We start from the raw sequence: 21183 nt of genomic DNA, 5'->3' as shown, positions 1-21183 counted from the left end.
AGTTCTAATCTAGGGTCTACCCAGAAGCAAAGATTTGAGTTTAATTTTTATTTTATTTGTGGCATGTTTACGATAAAAATCTACGAGATTGTATATCTGCTATTTTTGAAAAGCCAAAGTATAAAATAGTTAATAGCTTTATTAATGGGATACAACAAACAAGCAATAAGAGACATTTTAAACCATATAATCAGAACAGTATTAACTTTATTTGTACAAAATATTCCAAGAAATCTAATCAGAGCGACAATAAACATAAATAAAACAAAGTGTGCCGTTTTCAGCTCCTCTGGCCATTTTAGATGAGTTAATCACAGAACAGCAATAAGAGCAGAACATAAAACATTAAACAGCAATAAGAGACGAATATCAACAAAACAGCAGGACAATAATATGATGATCCCGTTTTCAGCTCCTCACTTTTGTGAAGAGTTCGTCGCAGACCTTACTAAGCTCTTCACACTCTTTTCCCTGAGGTACAGAGAATGGTGAGAAAAAGGCAGAAAACATAAGTAGATATCTTCAGATTATTACAAACAGTTTAGAGAGTAGATAATCAACTAATGTCATTTTTATTCTGCTTAACAGTGTTCACTTACTTTCTGGTCAAGGCTCTTTTCCAGAGAATGAACCTTTAGCTGCTCCTTTTTGATCCTGGCCAGGGCATCCTGAGCGCATGCTTTCAGAGTTTCTTCATTCTAGTAATTAGGCAGATAAAACAATTGTGTCATAACAAAAATTTCAGTTTATAAAAGCAAATCCTTTTTTGTACTTTTCAATCGGGCCGGCTATGCAAGGACTGAGCCTTAATAGGTGAGCCTTAGGTAGGTGAGCCCAGGCAAACGTCACCCACATTCCTAGTCTCTGTGCAATGTGTACAACTGTAGTCCTGGGGTTCTCGAAGATGGCACACTAATTTCCTGTTCTGGATCATTTTGGGTTGTGCATGCTTATCTGACCATTGGACAGACATGGGGAAACAACGATCGGATTAAGGTTGGTGAACATGCGCTGCTCCCCGCTTGCGGTTATGGTTAGGGTTTGAGGTAGGTTGTCGTTCTAATGACAGTCGGGCCAATAGTATGTCGAAACTAAAGCCTGTACTGGGTGTACCCGATCATTTTACTATAGCTTTGTTTGATTGGGTCTGCAGCAGATTTAAACTGGGAAACACATATCAGGTGCAGGCGTTTACACAATCAGTTCAAATCTGTTGCAGAGCCCATCAAATAAAAGATCAGAATTTACAATTAACATTACCCATTGAGAAAATCACCCCAGTACAGGAAACAAAAAACGGATGTGCCTCCATCTCGAACCCTGGGACTAGTTATGCACAGAGCCTATGGAGGACATGAGAAAAGAAGAAGAAAATAACTCACTCTCTCTCCATACCAGGCAGCCTACTGTATGTAAAACTACCCAATTCGATAAGTTTTAACACAGGTTGGCAGCGATTTTCAAGTGCTAGCTCTTGACACATGACAAGTTCAAGAAGTGTTACATCAGATCTTCAACATGTTCTCAGAATATGATGCGTGTTAAAAATTAGATATGTTCAGCATGACCTCCAAGTCATGCTGTGATGACTATTACTCACCTTTCTGCAACCTACAATGACCTCCTTATATTTGTCCAGTCTCTTCTGTCTGACTTCAGAGAAAGACCTCTCCAAGTTACTCAGCTCGGTTTGCACTTGTTCCTTCTCCTGCAAGGCCTCCCTCAAGGCCTCCTTGAGGCTTGTTTCCATCTTCTGGCGGTCTCTCTCTTGTGTAGCTGGTAGAATGAGGCAAGATTGACAGAGACAAACAATGATCCATAAAGATGGGGGATAGTGCACATTCACAGAACCCTGCCATCAAATACAAATTCGGTTTCAATAACTTACATCTCATCTTTGCACTTGAGCTCTCGAGTTCAGAAACGATTCTCCTGTGCAAGAAATTGAAAAATTGCTTAAACTGTACATGAATAAAATTGATAAAGTAGCAAATAACAGTAATAAATGGCTCACTTCTTGTCCTCCGATTCTGCAAAAAGCTTGTCATATTTTGCTTTCCATTGCTTATCTTTTTCATTTGCCTGTTGAATAAATATACTCTATTGTTAGAATCAGTGTATGTCTGAATTTAATTAATCTAATTATTTCATACTCAAGACATTAACTTGACACTAAAAGTAATACATAAACAGTGGCAATGAGAATTAAATCAGCTCTTAACTTACCACCGTCTGAACCAACGCAATGGCTTGATCCATGTCTTTCTGACTGTATTTCAACATTTCAACAATTGCATCCTCTGTATTTGTTGGCTGGGGAAGAGGAGCGACTCTGAACACATGCATTTCAGAATCCTGGACAAATGGATCCACAGTCTAAATAAAAATGAGAGTTTACATAGCTTAGATAGGCTGATTCAACAGCTTTGATGCAACACAAATTAACTCCATTTAATGTTACAATCCCATGAATTTCAGAGTTTTAAAATTGTAATGCAGCTGGTGGAATTTTAAAGCTTTTGCAAATCAACTGAAATGAAAAAAAAAAAAAAAAAAAAAAAAAACTGATGTGATTTCCCAGTTCTGTTCCATCCCAAGGTTAAACCGCTTCCCTCTTTCTTTACTTTCACATTCCTTCGTGGCTAGCAGAAACATTGTCTAAAGTGTTTTACTGATGGGGTAGACAATTTTAGTACAATTTAAGAAGAAAGAAGTGATGGATGATCCAGAAAAAAAGGCTCTTGCATATATTGCAGGAATGGTTCAAGTATGACCAATTACAGTGGCAAATGTGACAGGTGACTTACTGATTCTATGACATCAACTAGCTTGAAATCATCTTGTGCAGCCTTTGTATCAGCAATCTGTGGAGCTTCCAAACTGAAAAGAAAGCACAGTTTAATTAATTGACTGGCTTTAAAGTAAAGACTATTTGATGCTCAGCATAGAACAAGTCAAGCTAGGGCATCTGGCGGGTGAGGTTGGTGCAACATACCGTGAAACAAAGGGGGCTAGACGAGGGATAGGATTCTGTGCACCAGGGCCCACTGCCTTTTTGGGGCTCTCTTTCATCAGGGGGTCAAACTTAAGGTAGAGAGACTGTTTCCTTAATGCAGATTCCTTGAACTGTTAACAGCAGATTAGCAAACAAAAAACACATTTAAATTTAGTAAGTACAAAAGTACAAGGAGAAAAAAAAGAGAAGAAGAAACATGAGGGCAACACTCACGCTGCCAGTCCCACATTGTTCGAGGTAGTCCATTTGACCATCAAAGTCATTTGCCATGACTAGAGAAAAGATAACATAGCAAATTAAAGAGGGCAAATTCAGGTAGCTTATATTCAATGTATGGAAGAGAAATTTTATACTTAATTTAGTTATTTTTGAATATACAAATAAAAGAGTCCTCAAATGTACCACTCAAGAATACAAAAGATAAGTAAACATTAAATGTCTGTAGGTTTAAGCAGGATAAACATACATATGAAATAATCAATAAACATATAACTTAAATGCACTGCTTAGGATTTCAGGTCAGAACAAACAGTTAAAAGTGGTCGAGCTACAGCTCAAACATGTGCAGTCCATAATACATTGTGATACATTGTCCCTTACATACATTAATGTGTGCTCATTAACCCCTGCACTGTACAGGGGAGAACAAACAGTGGCTAAATGATCCAAACTGACGTTGGTTCTTGGACTCACACAGGTTGGAGGGTTGCAGAAGGTGGTAGAAACTAAAGGTGGCGGTTTAGGTTTGGGAGACCGCAGCAGTGGTTTGGTGATCTGGGCTTGAGGAAATGAGTGCAGCTATGCCACTTATATAGCCTCCCACACCTGTGCGTGGCCAGGGAACAACCTGCCATTCAATCAGGCTTGATTTGGTGGCGTTGCGTGCCTCTCCATGAGCCTTTTGACATCCATCATCATAAGTGTCCTAAAATGTGAGACAATATGACTTACACATGGTTCCAGGAACAAACTCCTCACTGGGTTCCAGCAGCCCAGTCTGTGAGTTCTGATCAAGGTGACCCAGTGTAATGAATTCAGGTGTAATAAACACAGGTTGCTCAGTCTCAAATCCCAAGTCAGGGCCAGGAGTAGCCGCAATTTGCAACTCTAGAACCAGGACACACATAATTGTCATTAAAAACTGAATGATTTTGCTGTTTACAATGGAACAACTTCACCCAATCAGAGTCATGGGTTCAAATCCGGGTACCGACAACTCAGCCTTTGAGTCTTCAAGAACCCTAATTTTCAAATGTTCAAGCATGCTCTTTGATCAATGTGTACATTACAAAAAAATATTTTTCCAAATATAAAATAAAAACATGCCAAAGTAACATTGAGATGCCCACTCTTCCGTTTACCGTTGGGAGGATGAGTGAAGCTCAAACAGTTGGGGTACCATTAACGACCTATAGGCCTAGGCATATTTCTACATTTTTCATTCTGGTTTAATTAGCTTGTGAGGGGTCAAACTAGGGTTTTTTAATGATTCTAAATCCATTCCAAGCATTTGTTTTGCACGAAAAACACTCCTTGGGCTAAAACAGGCCATAGCTGTCATCACATTTGGGCAAGTGCCTATGGCCGTTTTAGCCAAGGAGTGTTTTAGAATCATGAAAAGTTAGTTTGACCCCTCACACATGTTACAGAGCAAAATTTAAATTAGATTGTTTTGTTGTGTTATACTATAGGTTGATAATGGTACCCCAACTTTCAGCAGCTGTCACATATGACATATTCTCAGAGGAAACTGAATTTCAGTCTTTGTGAGGTGTGTTCAATACATTTCTTCATTGGTGAAGAAATGTATTGCTAAGGAATTTATTCCCAGATTGGACATTCTTCTGATAATATTCCCTGATTAGCCATACCTTCTGGGATAACTTCAGTACAGTAACAGTATGTGGTGTAACTAGGGATGTGCCGATGAGACATTTTGGGCGATATCCGATATAATTAATTGGTGTTATGGCTAATAACCGATATGTTGATTTGATCTCATTCTGTATTGAAATTCTTTATCTTTTGTCCATTCTGAAAAATACATAGGCTACAACAAGGTATATGCACTACAGGCTTAGGCAAGTCAGATTTAACTTAAATACCTTTATGTTTAATATTGTGAGCTTGTAGATCTGTTCAAGCTAGGTGTAACTAGATGTAACACATTCACCATTATTAATTTGTTTGGCAGGTAAATGCATCACATCAATCATTTTCACTTTTTCACTGCATCATTTTCACATTTTCACTGCATCTTTAAGGAACCATCATGGAGTGCAAAATGCATCTGTTGTAAATGTACTCAAATGCATGTTCACCTTTATGAATGATTTTGGGTTTAACTAATCACTTAAATTCAGTCTTTATAGTTGCAACATTACCACTGTGTCTAGCCTTTACTTTTATCCTGTAATGTTTAGTTTAAAGAGAACGTTGTAGGCTGTTTGTCGTTTAGTGAGAAAGATTAAGTTGTATTCAGTGCTGTACTGCTTACAGTGTAATATGAGTGACTTATTACTAGCCAGGCTACCACTTATCCAGTAGCCTATAGCCTTTGAAGCAAAATACAATTATGATTGTGAAGTTAAACATTCTGTATCTTCTTTTACATTTGGTGCTTTAGTTTAGGCGATATACTCCCCCTTTAGCCTTTGGAATGCTTGCAAAGCAACTTTTATTAGTCAGAAAGCTATTATTCTACCACCAGGCGGCGCTGACAGGCTTCTTTAGTTTAAAGTGGGAAATTTGGTATAGTCTTTTTTTATTGGCCTAAAATATTGTCTATATACATACATTCATGAATCCACTTGCTGACCGGATGTAAATATTGGGCAATTTTCTTTATAGGGGTTTCTTGTGATACTTCCATTAACATCCTATGGCATGCCAAAATGTCAAACTTTCCTTTTGCTTTAAGTAGCATGTTACATGTCAAACTAGGGTTTTTTCATGATTCTGAATCCATTCCAACTTCCAAGCATTAGTTTTCGTTTTGGAAGACATGGCACAGATGTCAAAAGAGCAGCCGCTCACATGCAAGGTGTGTGGTAAAGACTTGAGTGTATGCAACACTTTGACAAGACACCTCAGGACTGTATGCAGCAAACATTAGTTACTCTACACACAGAAAAACACCTGCAGACTCGTTTAAAAGACAAAAATCACTAACTACTCCTGTATCTGAATATGTGGATGTTAATGGAGAGGTGGAAGACGGTATTATATAGTGCTGATGATAAATGAGCAGCGAATCATATGTAAAGTGTGTGGGGAGGATTTTCACTCAAGTCTCATTTATTGAATCATCTGGGAATTCACAGTAAAGATGACTGTGGGCTGTGTGGGATGCACTTCAAGACAGGATGATTTTACTTCACCTGAAAACTCACAAGAATGTGAAAGTAGATGTCTAAACACTGTCCACCTCTGATGGTAGTGACACAACAGTCAATGGTTTTGAACTGCATGTACTTGTAATGTGTTCGTACCACAAGTGTTCTTTCAGTGTAAACTGAAGATTGTTTATACATTGTTTTTCTCATGTCCCCCCCCCCCCCCCCCTAGAAGCAAATATTGTTTCGAGTTAAAAACGTGAAAGAATATATATTCAAAGATTTGCGCCACATTTTCAGGATTTTTCAAAAATAGCAGATCTACAAGCTCAATATTTTTCAATAGCTAAAGTATAACATAACACAACACTTAAAACACAAAGGGGTTCGTGTACATAATGGGTTAACACCCATGATGTAAATCACCGTCAAGTTCAAGTGCACGGTCATGTGACGGAGATTGATCATCTCCGTCTCGGAGTGCTATGAAAACTGATCCATTGTCAGCAAGCCTAGAGGCGCTTGCTGACGATGGGCACATTTTATTAATGGATTAAATAGGCCCGGGCCCTCAAGGTGTTAATGTTTCATTAATGTTGTTTTTTGTGTTCTGTTTGCATTACGATATATATCATTGAACTCTGTCATCTTTGTAGTCGTGGTGTGCACTCTTCCATACACTTGAAACAATATCTTTATAGTTAGTGCTTGATGTGGATGGCCCTTCATGATGATGGTACGTTATAATGTTTTCTGTCAAGTGGGGGGTCACGAGACATGGCCAAAGGGGTCCCCAGGTTGAGAACTAGTCTACAGTGCTCAGAATATAAAATACTATCTTCCTATTATTTCTGATAGGGGCCAGGGGGTGAAAGGTGGGGTTTCTGAAGAACTTCAAGGGAGTCTTTGGTAGTTGGAGGCTTTAATGCTACATAGAAGGTGGAAGGCAATGAAGACTATTAAGTCATTAACATACTGTCATCTGAACTAAATGCACCCTTCAACTTCTTGTTATCTAATGGCTGGCGTAGAGCAGTATTCCTCAAACGTTTTCATGCCAAGGACCCCCAAATTGATATTTATTTGGTGGCACCACATTTTTTATATTTCTCCAATATGCTGCTTTTACACTGGCTATTTTTGAGGGGTGCTATATACAGGTTTAATATTTGTTTTAAAAACGCCATTGACGATAAAGGGAAAATTTACATATTCTTGTCCCTAATACAAACATTAAATGCCATTAACAATGGCATTTAATGTGCCTGCAATCCCCCAAGAACACAAGGCAGAGAGAGCCTCCTGTTGGCTCTGGCATTATGAAAGGGCAATAGCTGGTAGCCTGGATGAGAGGGGCAGTGATTTGGCCAATCAGTGCTGACCCACCAACTGGAGTGTATTGTGGTTATGGTTTAAGGTCGGGGACCACCTAATGACCTCTCTTCCAGGCCAAGGCTTTATCCATTACAGATGGATTTACAAACTAAACAGATGCACACTCTTCTTCGACGAGTAATCTTTTTTAAACCCCCTTTTCTCCTCTATTTAGTTGTTAAGCCAATTGATTCCTCCCCACACAGTTGTCACTGCTGTTGTATCTTCCTGCCAGTGAGGAGCCCTCACCGGGAGGACGGGAGCTTTTGTCCTACATTCTAGATTTCCCAAAAGAAAATAATGCGTTGAATTCACTCTGAAGCCCGGACAAAACATAAACTCACTGGCAATAAAACATGACCTTTCTTTTCCATGTTAGTTAATAACAGTCCAGAGGAGGTTAAGTGTACATATCGGATAATATGGAGTTTTCCCAGAGTTGTGAGTATAGGCCTATGTATTATGTGGTGTACCACATTCACCATTCATTTGTTTGGCAGGTAAATACATCACATCAACCATAAATATTGTTTTCCAAAGTGGTACCATACATAGTTTGTCTGTTTCACTGCATCTTTTAGGAACCATTATGGAGTCACAAAATGAGTTTAAGTCATTTAAATTCAGTTTTTGTTGTTGTTGCAACATAGTCTTTACTTTATCTTGTAATGTTGTTGAACTACGGTACAACTTTGTAGGCTGTTTGGTGAGAAAGTAGTAAACTTAAGTTGTATTCAGTTGCAGATGCTTAACAGAGTGTTGTCTGTGAAACCATTTGACGTCTCCTGGTCTTGTTTTCGTCTTGTGCAGGTTAGAACTCCATCAGATGAGTGTAGGGTCCGTTGGTGTCGAGCTTCAGAACCTGTCTGTTTCCATACGTCCCGTGTTTCAGCACCACTGCTCCAGATTGGAGCTCTGTCACTCCACTCCCCGTTTCCCCTCCAGCCTGCATCAGTTCCTTCTCACACAGAGACACAAATTCATGGTAGAGTCTCTGTCCATCCTCTTTGCCAATGTTGGCGTGGTACTGCATGACCCTGCCTTTGGCCTTTCCTCCCAACGTTGCCTGGGGAACGATGAGCAGGCTGCCGGGAAGCTCCAACACAGAGACATACTTCCCAGAGTCAGACTCACACAGCCTCAGGTTCAACAGGGTGGAGACTGGAGGAGATAGGGAGTAGAGGGCAAAACAGCAGAAAACAAGGTACGAATGCGATTATATGAATCTTTCTTTGAATAGTTTAGGTGAGAGAATGTCAGATGACCATCTGCAACAAGTATGAGTACATACAGTACACTACGAGACTTCGGCGGAATGCGGAATGTAGCCATAAAATGGCTGTGATATTACAGTACATATGTAGCCTATGTAGATGGAAAGAATGCCACACATGGCACACAGTGAGCTATATACAGAGACAGACCACTCACCCATCTTAGGCAGGATGTTGTCTGTGGCTCCTTTAAAAAAACAGACATAGATGACCATGCCTCTGCCAATCTGGGAGCAAAAATTATGTGATTAATTAATGAAGGAACCTTGACATAGAAAAGTTTGATAAGTTGAACCACTGATTTTAGCATATCATTGTGTCAGCTGTGGCTTTCAAGTTTCAGTGTATTCTACTATTCTGTGTATTTAAGATCTGAAGCCATCTGATCGCACGTTAGACTCGGAGTCTGAAGGCAGCATTGAATTGCACTGGACTGTACTGTACTGGAGTCACATCTCCCATCTGATCGCTTACCTCAACCCACTCTGCTTCAGAGTGTTCATCTGCAGGTCTTGCCTGCAGTCTGCCATGCAGACACTGTTGCAGGACCGTCCTGGCAAGTACCGTAGCTGCAGGAGCCTTCTCTGTCATTTCTGAACGTTTGTCAGATGTTAAAAGGCAGCAGAGTAGACTGACATTCAACTGAACTGCTGTTTATAAAAGCAAGTGTAAAACAAACTGAGGAACTCTAGTCTACACTGTATGGGTGAAAGCAAAACCGGTGTTTCTGACCGAGTCCGACTGACGTGTTCCGCATGTTATTCACAGTCGTTGGACGCTCAAGACTGCGTGTATTGTTTGCATTCGGAGCCCACGGCTCTGATGCGCTGCGCGACTTTGCGCAGGTTTGACGGTTTCGCAACTCGCTAACAATAACACAAGCCAGGGCTGCCAAACATGGCTCACTGCACATACATCAAACTTTCCTGTTTACTAAGATTATCTAGCGTTCGTGTTGTTGACAAAGCGTGTGTGCTACAGGCAGGGAGAGATATAAAACATGCCCCCTGGTACTGTGCTTATTTTTCACGTTGTAAGGTAAGATGTTCTTTGGGAAGGGAACAAGGGATCCTAGCTTAGCATTAGCATAACAGCTTTTGATGTAGTTGGCATTATGGCATCACATTACATGTGGACCTACCTCCTGTGTGTACCTCGTGTTGGATTGATGTTCTTTTCCATTTCTTTCCGATTTGGACTCTCATACTGTCTTCTGTATACAGTAGTGCGTCATCTTACACATTGTGTCTCATGTTGGAATACTGTTCTGTTCTCTGATGAATTAAATTTAGTCTTTTTCTGGTTTAATCCTCGTAGCTCTGCTCTGATCCATAGCTCTAGTCTAATGCCTCTAATGCCAGAGCTATATTGACCTGTACTTTCGTTTGAACTTAGTGTACACATTCTACTAGTCTCTCAAGACAGACTGTTAGCGGAGGCGCTGTTTTCCCGAATATTTGACGATGGGATTCTCAGATTGACATTCTACAAACTGTGAATATAAATTTCAATCAATTAATGTTGGACCTTGAGCAAGGCTGCTACTGCAGTGTGTTATTTGGTATTTTTTGCCTTGATTGATTTTTGATTGATTCTTTTATTAGACAATATATCATATGCAAAAACAGTAAACATTTTATCCAAAAGGATGTCACCGAAAAAAGTCCTTGCGGTCTTGTTTCCATTCGGGTCCCAATGCATTCATTCATAATACAGTGATGACAGTAATCGAGGATACCTCACAACACATGAAAGTTATTTACAGGTGTACCAACAAATCTAAATAAATCTAAATACCAAATAAATCGCTCGGAGGGGGGGGGGGGGGGGGGTATAGGGAGGTTGGGCAGTCATCTTCTCTCCTTTTGACCAGCTGATATTGATAGGTGATTTTTCCAGACCAGTTTTAAAGGAAGCCAGTGATTTGTTTGTTTTGAGGGAAGGGGGCAGGGCATTCCACACCTGAGTGGCAGTGCTGTGGAAAGTGAATTTACCCATATTTGTTGTGGGTGGCACCAGATCATTATTTATACTCCCTCTGGTGTTGTGGCTGTGAGAGTTGCTCACCTTTGTGAGGTAATCGGTTAAGTAAATGGGGACTGAGGGCACTGAGGGAAGGGTTGAATTTACTATTTTGAAAGTCAGCCCCATTTTCAACTGCTTGACTCTGTCTTCTATTGACAGTAGTGATGGTCAAATTAAGCTTTTATGAACCACTTGAAAATGGTTAAAGCTTCAGTGATGGTGACATCTCCTGGCGAAATGCTAGACTGCATTTAATTTAGGAAGCAGAGACAGGGGACACAGTGAAATCATAGTAAATTGGCTTATATTATCACCAGATTAGATTTTTGCTGTGAAATCTTAGAAGGAATGTATTGTACAAATACAGACTTGAAGTCGATTGATTCATTTTTGTATTCAACTATTGGTCCAACATCTGAGGTTTATCCTAGTCTAATGCATGGATCTGGATTAACAGTGTATGCTAAAGGCCTAATTTGTAATTAAATATTGAAATAAAATAAACTAGATAAAGTGACCCTGGAAGATTTGGGGCAGAGGTTCATCGTTGGCATCCAGGGAGAGTGTGTGCAACATTTGGCATTGACCGGGTTAACAAATATAGATTTGTCACTATTTGTCTATTTGTTGTCTGTTGCATCAAGTAATTGCAGCATCCCACCCCAGGTTGAATCCACAACCCTCCTTCACCAGCCCAGCGCGCAAATACGGTCAAGCCACGGAAATAATTTAACGACAGGCTTTCTCTGTAGGTTTTATTATCTTTGCGATAGCTGTTCCGTGGCAACTCAAAGTATCAAACCAGTTTGAGGAAATGAACCAGTGGAGCAGTGGTTCATTTTTTTACGTTCATTGTCCTTCCTTGTTTCTGTCTCTCAGAGTTCAGGAGGTGCAAACTCCCTCCAAGAGAGACAGAGGCAGCAGATGGCCAGGGGACTGCCCAAACAGAAGCCCATTGCTGGGGTCAAACAGGTGATTGTAGTGGCCTCTGGGAAGGGTGGCGTGGGCAAGTCCACCACAGCAGGTAAGCTGCTACTTGTTCTCAAACAGTGTGTGTGTTTGGCTGTCTGCGGACGCCAAGATTTCCATATTTTACCACACTTCTTCAAGATTTCATTTTTGAGGGGCGCTATCCCCTCCTATATTCAGCTATCAGTGTAGATTTTCGTCCTACACAAACATTAAATTCCCATTGACAATGAAGTAGTGTCTGAGCAAATAGGCATAGTGTCTATTTTGTGCCATGGTGATGTACGATGATGAGAGCGCCCCTCACTTCACATGGGTGTGATTTTTTTCAAATTGTGAGATTGTATATCGGCTATTTTCAAATAGCTGTAGGGTTAAAGTGGTTGGACAGATTCTTATGCATTTTTTGCTGGGAACCCCCTCAATCCCCAAACAGTACTCGTCGTCACTTTGACCATTCATTCATCTTCTGTTCATAGTAGCTGTAATGGAGAGAAGACCCTTCATTGACAGACCTGTGAAAAGAAAACATTTCTAGACATTTTAAAATCTTGCATTAAAAAACGTGCACAGATCACAAATGAACGTCTTGTGTTTCTAAGCTCCATCACCTCATTTAACTGGAGGTGTGGTGTCTTTTTCCTTCTTTGACATAATCTTATTCTTGTTTTATATATTCTATATATGTCAAACAATAATTGTGACATTTTCAGCATTCGTTTTTAAATGCGTTCTGCATATTCAAGCTGATACACAACTACATTTATTTTTCTTATTATTATTTTGAACAAAAAATCTGAATGTTCTTTTTATTCATGGTATTATTGTTATTCTGTCTACATTTTTATAACAGTGAATTTGGCCCTTGGACTAATGGCCAATGATCCGGTAAGGTCACCATGTTATTCATTAGTCCATGATATTTATGTTTTTTTAGTTAATTGCATGGCAATTCAAAATACAAAAATATGTAGCCTGATGAAGAACATTCTAAACAATAGCATGCTGTAACTCATATATATACATGCCTCTCCTCCCTTCCTCTCCCCTCCTTTTTCACTACTCTATCCCTTTCACATTTTCCCTTCTTTCTGTCCTGAAAAGTCTAAGTCAGTTGGTCTGTTAGATGCTGATATATATGGTCCATCTGTTCCTAAGTTGATGAATCTGAAGGGAAACCCAGAGCTCTCTGACAGTATGTCATATATCATTTATGATTCATTGACACAAAAAAACAGATATGCACAGTATAGTACAAACTGAGTGTAAATGTTAAATATGGCATGATCATCTTGAGCTGTTGAAATGGAATGGATAGACCAGCCTGTTGAATTTGTGTCATGTCCTTTATCCTTTCAGGAAACCTGATGATTCCTCTCACCAACTTTGGGATTCCATGGTTAGTCGCACAATTCCTCTGGTGTTTTACTTTTCACATCATGTGTGATACATGGAAAATAATATGGCATCATTTGCATTTTTAAACGGTATACGGTACACTCCGATTAGGGTACATATTTACCAAAGTTCCTTTGGTAACTAACAAGTTACTTTTGATAGGGAGTAATAAGTAAAGTAATAATATTATACTATTGAATGAAATGAGTAATGTATTACTTTTTTTTAAGTAACGAACCCAGCACAGCTGTCGACTGTCTACATTATTATAATCACAATGCTTTTTTGCATGTGTTGTCTACTTGCAGCATGTCCATGGGTTTCCTAGTAGATGATGTAGCTCCTATTGTATGGAGGGGTCTGATGGTGATGTCAGCCATAGAGAAACTACTCAGACAGGTGGGACACCAACACTAACGTCATTATAGCACTGAATTACTACACTGTAGTGTACAACAACTGTATGATCAAGGAAATCCAAGTTCCAATAGTTTTCCATGACAACCAAGCTTGCTAAGAATTGGCCCTTTTGTCCTCGGGACAATGTTAAAAACATTAGCCACAGTCAGGTTCACTTCCTCTTTGTTGTTGAGGGGAAGTTGGCTACAAGTTATTGGTCAGTTGCTTTGGACAGCTAGCAACCATTTATGCCTGATTTATGCAGAGTCGCAGAGACGCAGACCTAAAATAACAGATCTATAAGTTCACAAGGGGTTGCATGTGCAACACGCGTTGAGCTTATAGATTGGCTATTTTCAGTCCATGACACCATTGTGCAACAAAGTATAAATTGGGCTTTATCCTTAAAACGGCACCTATATTCAGTTTAGGTCATAATCTATATTTTGTGTGTATAATTCAGATACCTAATTTACCTAACTATACTTATAGTTATATAACTTATAGTTATTAGTGTAGAGTAGACAATATTGGCATCATGATGTTTGTATGACATTCAGTGAGGTTTATAAATATAATTTGATCACTTTGAAAGTGTGTGTGTGTGTGTGTGTGTGTGTGTGTGGGACTGGCTGTGTGTGCGCATATTTTTTCTTTGGCAATTCTCATGCCAGTAAAGCCCTTTGAATTGAATTTTGTGTGTGCCTGCCTGTAGGTAGAATGGGGGTCATTGGACTATCTGGTGGTAGACATGCCCCCTGGTACTGGAGACGTACAGCTGTCAATCTCACAGAACATCCCTATAGCAGGTCAGACACGCACGCACACTAGGTCATATCACACTACACTCCGAGTATACATCAAGGGGAACAAACGTCTCTATTTCAGCCTTTTCATTGAGTGTCCTCCATGTGTCTGTCCTCCAGGGGCGGTCATAGTGTCCACACCTCAGGACATTGCTCTGTTAGACGCACGCAGAGGTATTGAGATGTTCAAAAAAGTAAATGTGCCGGTAAGGTGATATCCCTTCTATGATGTGTGTTCACTGGAGATCTCCTGCAAAAGTCAAAATGTAAAAAAAAATATAATCTAATAGCGTTTGACGCACACGCACACAGTCACACATACACATACATGCACATACGTATATATATAGAGAGAGAGAGAGAGATTTTCTTTAAATCACAGATGGATCCCTCTAGAGCATACATGGGCAACATGTGGCCTCCATCTTCACTTAATGTGGCCCTCAGGTTAATATCGGAATACTGGTATATTATTAATTTCAGCTGTTAAGATTCCAAACATGACCCGCTTTAATTACTTTTACTTCAGTTTATATTAGTAGCTGAATGACTAGTATTAGAATTTTAGTGTATTTTTTATGTCCAAAGTATTAACATAAGTGACCTATGCATGTGGAATTAAATAAACATGTTACTTTTCAGGTTTTCAATTCAAATATAGCAAAAATTACAGATCTACAAGCTCAAAACGTGTCGCACTGCAACACGTTTTGAGCTTGTAGATTGCTTGCTATTTTGATAGGACAGTATATTATGCAATGTGGCCCTCTGGAGTGAGCGTGGAACTATACTGGCCCTCTCCATCTTCAAAGTAGCCCACCCCTGCTCTAGAGTGTATTGTAACAATATTAAGTAACAGACAGCACATAATGTTTTTTTTTATATATACTGTCTCCACTCTAATGTACCGGTAGGTCTTGGGCCTGGTTCAGAATATGAGTGTGTTCCAGTGTCCAAACTGTAACCATCAGACCCACATCTTTGGTTCTGATGGAGCCAGACACCTGGCAGATACACTGGGAGTACCGTTCCTGGGTAAGAAGAACCTTATACTTTATTCTCTATGTTCAACTGTTTAGTTAAATCATGACCGAAATAAATAAAACCTGCCCCCATCCCATATCTCTCCGTGGTTCAGTCTCTTACATTCTCTCTCTGTTTCTGTCTCCAGGAGACATTCCTCTCCATCTGAACATCAGAGAGATGTCGGACAAAGGGAAGCCTGTGGTCGTTTCCTCTCCGATCAGCCCTGAGGTTGGTTCTCTTCTCTTCTCTTCTCTTCTCTTCTCTTCTCTTCTCTTCTCTTCTCTTCTCTTCTCTTCTCTTCTCTTCTCTTCTCTTCTCTTCTCTTCTCTTCTCTTCTCTTCTCTTCTCTTCTCTTCTCTTCTCTTCTCTTCTCTTCTCTTCTCTTCTCTTCTCTTCTCTTCTCTTCTCTTCTCTTCTCTTCTTTCCTCTTCTTTCCTCTTCTCTCCTCTCTTCTCCAATCACTCAATTACACAATGACGTGTGCGTGCGTGTGTGTTTTCCAGGCTGAGGCTTACCGGAAGTTGGCGTCTGCAGTTGTCCAGAGACTACAAGAAGTATATGCTTGATTGACGGCTTCAACAAGAAGTGGACAACAGGTCATGTTCAGGGATGTGATCAGGAAAACGTGCATACACAAAGAAATGCATAAGACATTGCTTGACTGCAAATTCTGAGAGTTGGTACAAATGGAACAAAATGGACTGAGGAGTTTCCTATTTGCGCCGACTCTCTGAAAGATGGACAAAGACATTGCATCCCTGCATGTTTGATTCTGATTTTTACATGAGAGAAGACTGGAATAAAATAATGTTTTTTCCGGAGTTTGTATTATCTTTTTGGAAGATTGTTTTTATGATGATGCTGGCATCATTGGCTCAGGAGGTAGAGTGACCATCTTGGAATCGGAAGGTTCGTGGTCTGATTCCCGGCAGTTCCTAGCTGTGTGCTGAAGTGTCCTTGAGCAAGACACTGAACACCTAAATGCTACTGGGGAGCAGGTTGGTGCCTTGCATGGTTTGTGTTTATGTGAAATACATTGAGGGGTGTGTGTGTGTGTGTGTGTGTGTGTGTGTGTGTGTGTGAGAGACTTGGCACACAGTGTGTGAGACAGATTCAAACCCATGGTGGTACATTTCTGTGGTGAATATATTATCTGCTAGAGCTGGATGCCTAGAGTCTTTGCAGAAATTGACGGTCCTCACCTGCTCACCTTAAAGGACCACTTCACTTTTCAACCTGCCTTCATACAATTGGTCCTCACTGATGTTCATGATAAAATGGCACCATTGTTTTTCCCTACTCAGTCTGTGTCTCATAGGAGGGCTGTGGGCAGTTCAGAAACCTGTCCACCAGTGACCTCATCAAACGCATCATCAATGGGGAATCCAAGCTAATAGAAACGGCAGGCTTTCTATTCCTGAAAAGTTGCAATGCGGTAATGGAAGCCATCATTCTCACGATAATAAAAAGAGAATTATCTTTTTTTTTTATCGTAAATAAATCTGCCTGTCACTGGTGGACGGGTTTCTGAACTGCTCACAGCCTTCCCTATGAGACGATGAATAGAATTGTGGTATTTTATCATGAACATTAGTGAGGACCAATTTTATGAAAATAATTTGAAAAGTGGTGAAGTGGTCCTTTATGTCTGGTTTGACCGTGGGGGGTAGGGTGAGATATTCTTTGTTGACCGCATTTCATATTTTGCTCGCTGTTAACTTATTTCTTTATGCATATTACATATATGTGTTGGAATCGTATTGTAAATATTTGGAGACACTGGAGTAAAACATTTTTATTTGGACCCCGAGTCCTTTCATGTCATTACAGATTCTATCTCCTGGCTGCTGTCAGCCACAACATGCAGTTGCACTTTACTGCACTTCCACAAATATCCAGCAGAAGGCAGAGTTGTGTACAAAAAAATGCCTATTGATAACAGTAAAGCTCCATTCTTTTCTCTTGTTACTTTTTTGAGAAATGTAAGGAGGCTTCTAATATGAATCTAATATGAACTTTCTATCACCTATCGTCTCCCTCACGGCCTCACCCCATGTCTCTATAACGCATGAAGTGCCTCTTTACATTTTCATTTATTCAAACGGCTTGGACATTTGCTTCACCACCAGCGTTTTCTCTGGAAGAATCCAGAAGGGAGAGTTTGGTGATGTCATCAGACTGAGATGTGGAGTTGATCGCGGTGTCCCCCCCCCCCCCCCTCCCCCCTCCCAATGTGTTCCAGAGAATGTTGAGAGCAGCTGTGAAATGTCTCAGGTACAACACGTGTCCCCCTGCCGCCCCACACATATTACCAGTTACCACACACACATACACAGGGAGGTGGGTTGAAATAAATGTATAATCACCACCACCAATTTTACTGGGTGTATTTATACACCCAGGAAAAAGAGAGGAAGAGAAAACCAAGAGAGAGAGCGATGCGTCAGCCCACACTGACTCTGTCTCTCACTTACAATAATATCACTAGCAACCAGAAACACACACACTGCATGCCCAAACTTAACCCTATTTACCTTAACCATGATTGTGATGTCATAATCTAGGAATATGAAATTTGCATAGGCCTACAGCACCTTCAAGCACCAAAACCAATGGCCAAACTTTTCTTGTTCTGTTCTTTTTCTTAATATTGCTGTACTCTTTCTCCCTCCCACACATTTTCCCTCCCACATACCACCACCCGACCCACCCACCCAGATATCAGACCAAACAACACCCACAGAGAGTTTCCCAGATGAAGCAATTTCATTCATTTGGACTTTTGACCTCAAATGAACGATCAAAACGCACACAACGTGCATGCGCGCGCGCGCGCGCGCGCGCACACACACACACACACACACACACACACAGATATGTTCCTCTCTGGGTTCTGTTCAGCCTAGGGAGGTCTTATTAACAAACTTCATTCATAATGATGTCAAACTAACAGTCAGCGTTTTACTGTTATCAATCTCTTCTTTCCTCTCACACATTTATTTCTGTCTTCCTCCCTTTTTCGTCGCTTACTTTTTCCTCCCTCTCCAAATCTCTGTCTATCCATTTCTAAACTAATTAGTTACCACTTACCAGCATCTCTCTTTCTCAGGCTCTATTCTCTCGTGTCTCTTTGTTTGTCTGTGTCATGACTCATGTACGCCTTTTTTAATGTTTTATTGGCATGACTTCACCTAATCTTTCTCTCCTTCTTGTCGTCTTCCCAATACCTCCCTCTCTCTGTCGGTCCTAACTTTACGTTTTTATCAGAGCTGTATTAGCATTTGTCTGTATCTTTTCCTTTCTTTTCTCCCACTTTCTTCATTTCCCTCCTCTCCCTCTCTCTGTAACAGTGAGGCAAAGGGGATTGGAACAACCTTTTGTGTTGCAATCATGTGGTCAGTGCATTAAGTTATTGCATTTTTCAGTGTATTTATATAATGGACATGAATCTGACCATCCTACTGCAGTTATACTTAGTTAGAAAAGAATAAGACGTTAGCTTTTAAAGGTTCAGGACCTCCAGGGCAGGTTGGCTGTTGTGGGGGTTGTGCCAGTGACCTTTCCCTCCAGCTCTAGCCAGCTGTTGATGTACATTTTTGCCTTTCAGCTGATGCTCTATGTACAGCAACTTGCAATAAGTGAACAACCAGCAGTTAAGTGCATAGCTCAAGGACGTGTGCGTGCATGCGTGCGGGCGCGCGTGTGCACATGTGCGTGTGTGCAGCTGATGAACAGCTAATAGACATGGTTGCTGGTTAAACAGGATCCATTTTCTTCCTTTCTTTTTTAGATAATGTGCATATGAATGATATTAAAAAGTATTTTTTCCTCTAAGTTTTACTTCAAGGTGGGGAGAGGCAGAGAGCACAGATGTGTGATTGTGATTGCTGATTACCCATCATTCGGCACGCGCGTGTGTTATGCAATACATCTGCCTGTGTATGTATGTATGTAAATGAGAGAGAGTGACTTTGTGTACAGAACACATTTGTGTGTGCTTGTGTGACTACGTAAATGACAGAGTGCACATGTCAATTGTCAACGTTCAAGTGTGTGCGCACATACAGTACAGAGCGCGTGCCTGCGGGTGTGTGTGCTGGTGTGGTTTGTTGTCTGCGTCCAAATGAAATATAACTCTGCATTGTTATGAAAAACCCACATCCTGCATTCCTAATTTAGAACCAAGGCAACTCGGAAAAGAGAGACACTTTCACTTCAGCAGGGTTTGAATCCCATACGCGTGCACACATGCACGCACGACAATCACCCCAACGTTCAAAGACAGACATACAGACACTATTATACAACATTTACAGACACACAAACCTCCAATGTCCAGACAACCCATCCAGCATACACACACACACATACACACACCCTTTCTTCCTTGACCTTGGGAACTCCTCTCCCAGCCGCAGACCTCAGCGTTGCTGCGTTGCTATGACGACACAGCTGTAGCGCTGGTGGCTGAATAAACAGCAGCTGGTTCCAATTGTGCTGCATCACTCTTGGTGAGTGAATGAGTGAATGAATGAGTGTCTGACTACTAGAGTCATGCAATTCTAGTCATCTGTCTTCCTGTTCTGAGCTGCTGAAAGGAAATCAGGTGAGATCTTCTCTCCTCTCCTTGATTGATACATTGCTAATGAAGCATTTAGCTAATTGCTTAACTCCCTGACTGACTGGTTTAATTAGTAGTGTTTATGTAAAGCAGTTTGGGATGGAGGTTTTATTTACATCATCTGTTGGTTCTCCATTATCTTCTCCACTTCACAGGACAGGACAGGACAGGACCACTTCACCACTTTTCAACCTATCTTCATATAATCAGTCCTCACCATTTTTTTCTACTCAGTCTGTGTCTCATAGGAGGGCTGTGGGCAGTTCAGAAACCTGTCTGTGTCTCATAGGAGGGCTGTGGGCAGTTCAGAAACCTGTCTGTGTCTCATAGGAGGGCTGTGGGCAGTTCAGAAACCTGTCTGTGTCTCATAGGAGGGGCAGTTCAGAAACCAGTCCAGGCAACGTCGATGCCACTGGCAAGCTAATAGAAACTGCAGATGATGTCAATGGTGGATGGGTTTCTGAACTGCCCACAGCCTTCCTATGAAACACAGAACATAGAAAAAAAGTGTGCTATTTTATCATGAACATTAGTGCGGACTGAGGACCAATTATATGAACATAGGTTGAAAAGTGGTGAAGTGGTCCTTTTAAGGCTTGTAAAAAAGCTGAGGGAATAAAATGTCCCATTTGACTATTTTGTAAAAATATCAATAGTTATAAATGTATATCAAAACCTCTCTCTCTTTACTGTGTGTGTGTGTGTGTGTGTGTGTGTGTGTGTGTGTGTGTGTGTGTGTGTGTGGGTGTGGATGTAAAGGCTTATTATGTTTCTGTGTGTTTCACCTGAGCCTGGGGACAGACAGACAACAGAGACAGTCTCACTGGGAGTTCACAATCACTGCAGTCACACATCAAAGGTGTGTGTGTGTGTGTGTGTGTGTGTGTGTGTGTGTGTGTGCACGTGTGAATAATAAACAGGCTTTATTTATTTCTATAGC

The 21183-nt window shown here is 40.6% G+C and overlaps 3 protein-coding genes across 4 annotated transcripts; 1 reads left to right on the top strand and 2 right to left on the bottom strand.

The window, feature by feature from the left end:
• Positions 1 to 408: 408 nt before the first annotated feature.
• On the bottom strand, positions 409 to 4142 carry LOC308329801 (transforming acidic coiled-coil-containing protein 3-like; the record flags this gene model as incomplete). The annotated part of the gene is made up of 9 exons (XM_080784304.1): positions 409 to 471; positions 600 to 698; positions 1601 to 1776; positions 1889 to 1932; positions 2015 to 2082; positions 2227 to 2332; positions 2996 to 3126; positions 3230 to 3288; positions 3968 to 4142. The coding sequence occupies 9 exons, from the start codon at positions 4140 to 4142 to the stop codon at positions 409 to 411; spliced, it is 921 nt and encodes a 306-aa protein (XP_080640430.1).
• Positions 4143 to 6968: 2826 nt separating this feature from the next.
• dtd2 (D-aminoacyl-tRNA deacylase 2) lies at positions 6969 to 9705 on the bottom strand. Its single transcript, XM_080783838.1, has 3 exons — positions 9474 to 9705; positions 9157 to 9226; positions 6969 to 8886 (listed from the first exon to the last, which is right to left on the bottom strand). Exons 1-3 carry the CDS (start codon positions 9588 to 9590, stop codon positions 8537 to 8539), a joined length of 537 nt encoding a protein of 178 aa, XP_080639964.1. The 5' UTR covers positions 9591 to 9705; the 3' UTR covers positions 6969 to 8536.
• A 172-nt stretch (positions 9706 to 9877) lies between these two features.
• Positions 9878 to 17345, top strand: nubpl (nucleotide binding protein-like). Of its 2 annotated transcripts, XM_080783475.1 has the most exons (11): positions 9878 to 10037; positions 11904 to 12048; positions 12847 to 12881; positions 13098 to 13188; positions 13353 to 13392; positions 13700 to 13790; positions 14506 to 14599; positions 14717 to 14802; positions 15511 to 15631; positions 15768 to 15850; positions 16126 to 17345. In XM_080783475.1, exons 1-11 carry the CDS (start codon positions 9897 to 9899, stop codon positions 16186 to 16188), a joined length of 990 nt encoding a protein of 329 aa, XP_080639601.1. In that variant the 5' UTR covers positions 9878 to 9896; the 3' UTR covers positions 16189 to 17345. The 2 variants fall into 2 exon arrangements, with proteins under 2 accessions (XP_080639601.1, XP_080639600.1); XM_080783474.1 differs by lacking the exons at positions 12847 to 12881; positions 13098 to 13188.
• The last annotated feature ends 3838 nt before the right edge of the window (positions 17346 to 21183 follow it).

This window comes from Protomyctophum bolini (genome assembly GCF_963924005.1).
Source record: "Protomyctophum bolini genome assembly, chromosome: 15".
NCBI lineage: Eukaryota > Metazoa > Chordata > Actinopteri > Myctophiformes > Myctophidae > Protomyctophum > Protomyctophum bolini.
Note: the sequence above shows the minus strand (reverse complement) of the source record. Positions and strands in the feature narration are given on the sequence as shown.

Excerpts from the sequence above, each read along its gene's own strand:
- nubpl (XM_080783475.1), top strand. The coding sequence starts at position 9,897 with ATGGCTCACTGCACATACATCAAACTTTCCTGTTTACTAAGATTATCT. Across the intron at positions 12,049-12,846 it reads GGGCAAGTCCACCACAGCAG|TGAATTTGGCCCTTGGACTA; the intron begins GTAAGCTGCTAC and ends TTTTTATAACAG. Across the intron at positions 13,791-14,505 it reads TAGAGAAACTACTCAGACAG|GTAGAATGGGGGTCATTGGA; the intron begins GTGGGACACCAA and ends GCCTGCCTGTAG.
- dtd2 (XM_080783838.1), bottom strand. The coding sequence starts at position 9,590 with ATGACAGAGAAGGCTCCTGCAGCTACGGTACTTGCCAGGACGGTCCTG. Across the intron at positions 9,227-9,473 it reads CTGAAGCAGAGTGGGTTGAG|ATTGGCAGAGGCATGGTCAT; the intron begins GTAAGCGATCAG and ends TTTTGCTCCCAG. Across the intron at positions 8,887-9,156 it reads CAACATCCTGCCTAAGATGG|TCTCCACCCTGTTGAACCTG; the intron begins GTGAGTGGTCTG and ends TATCTCCTCCAG.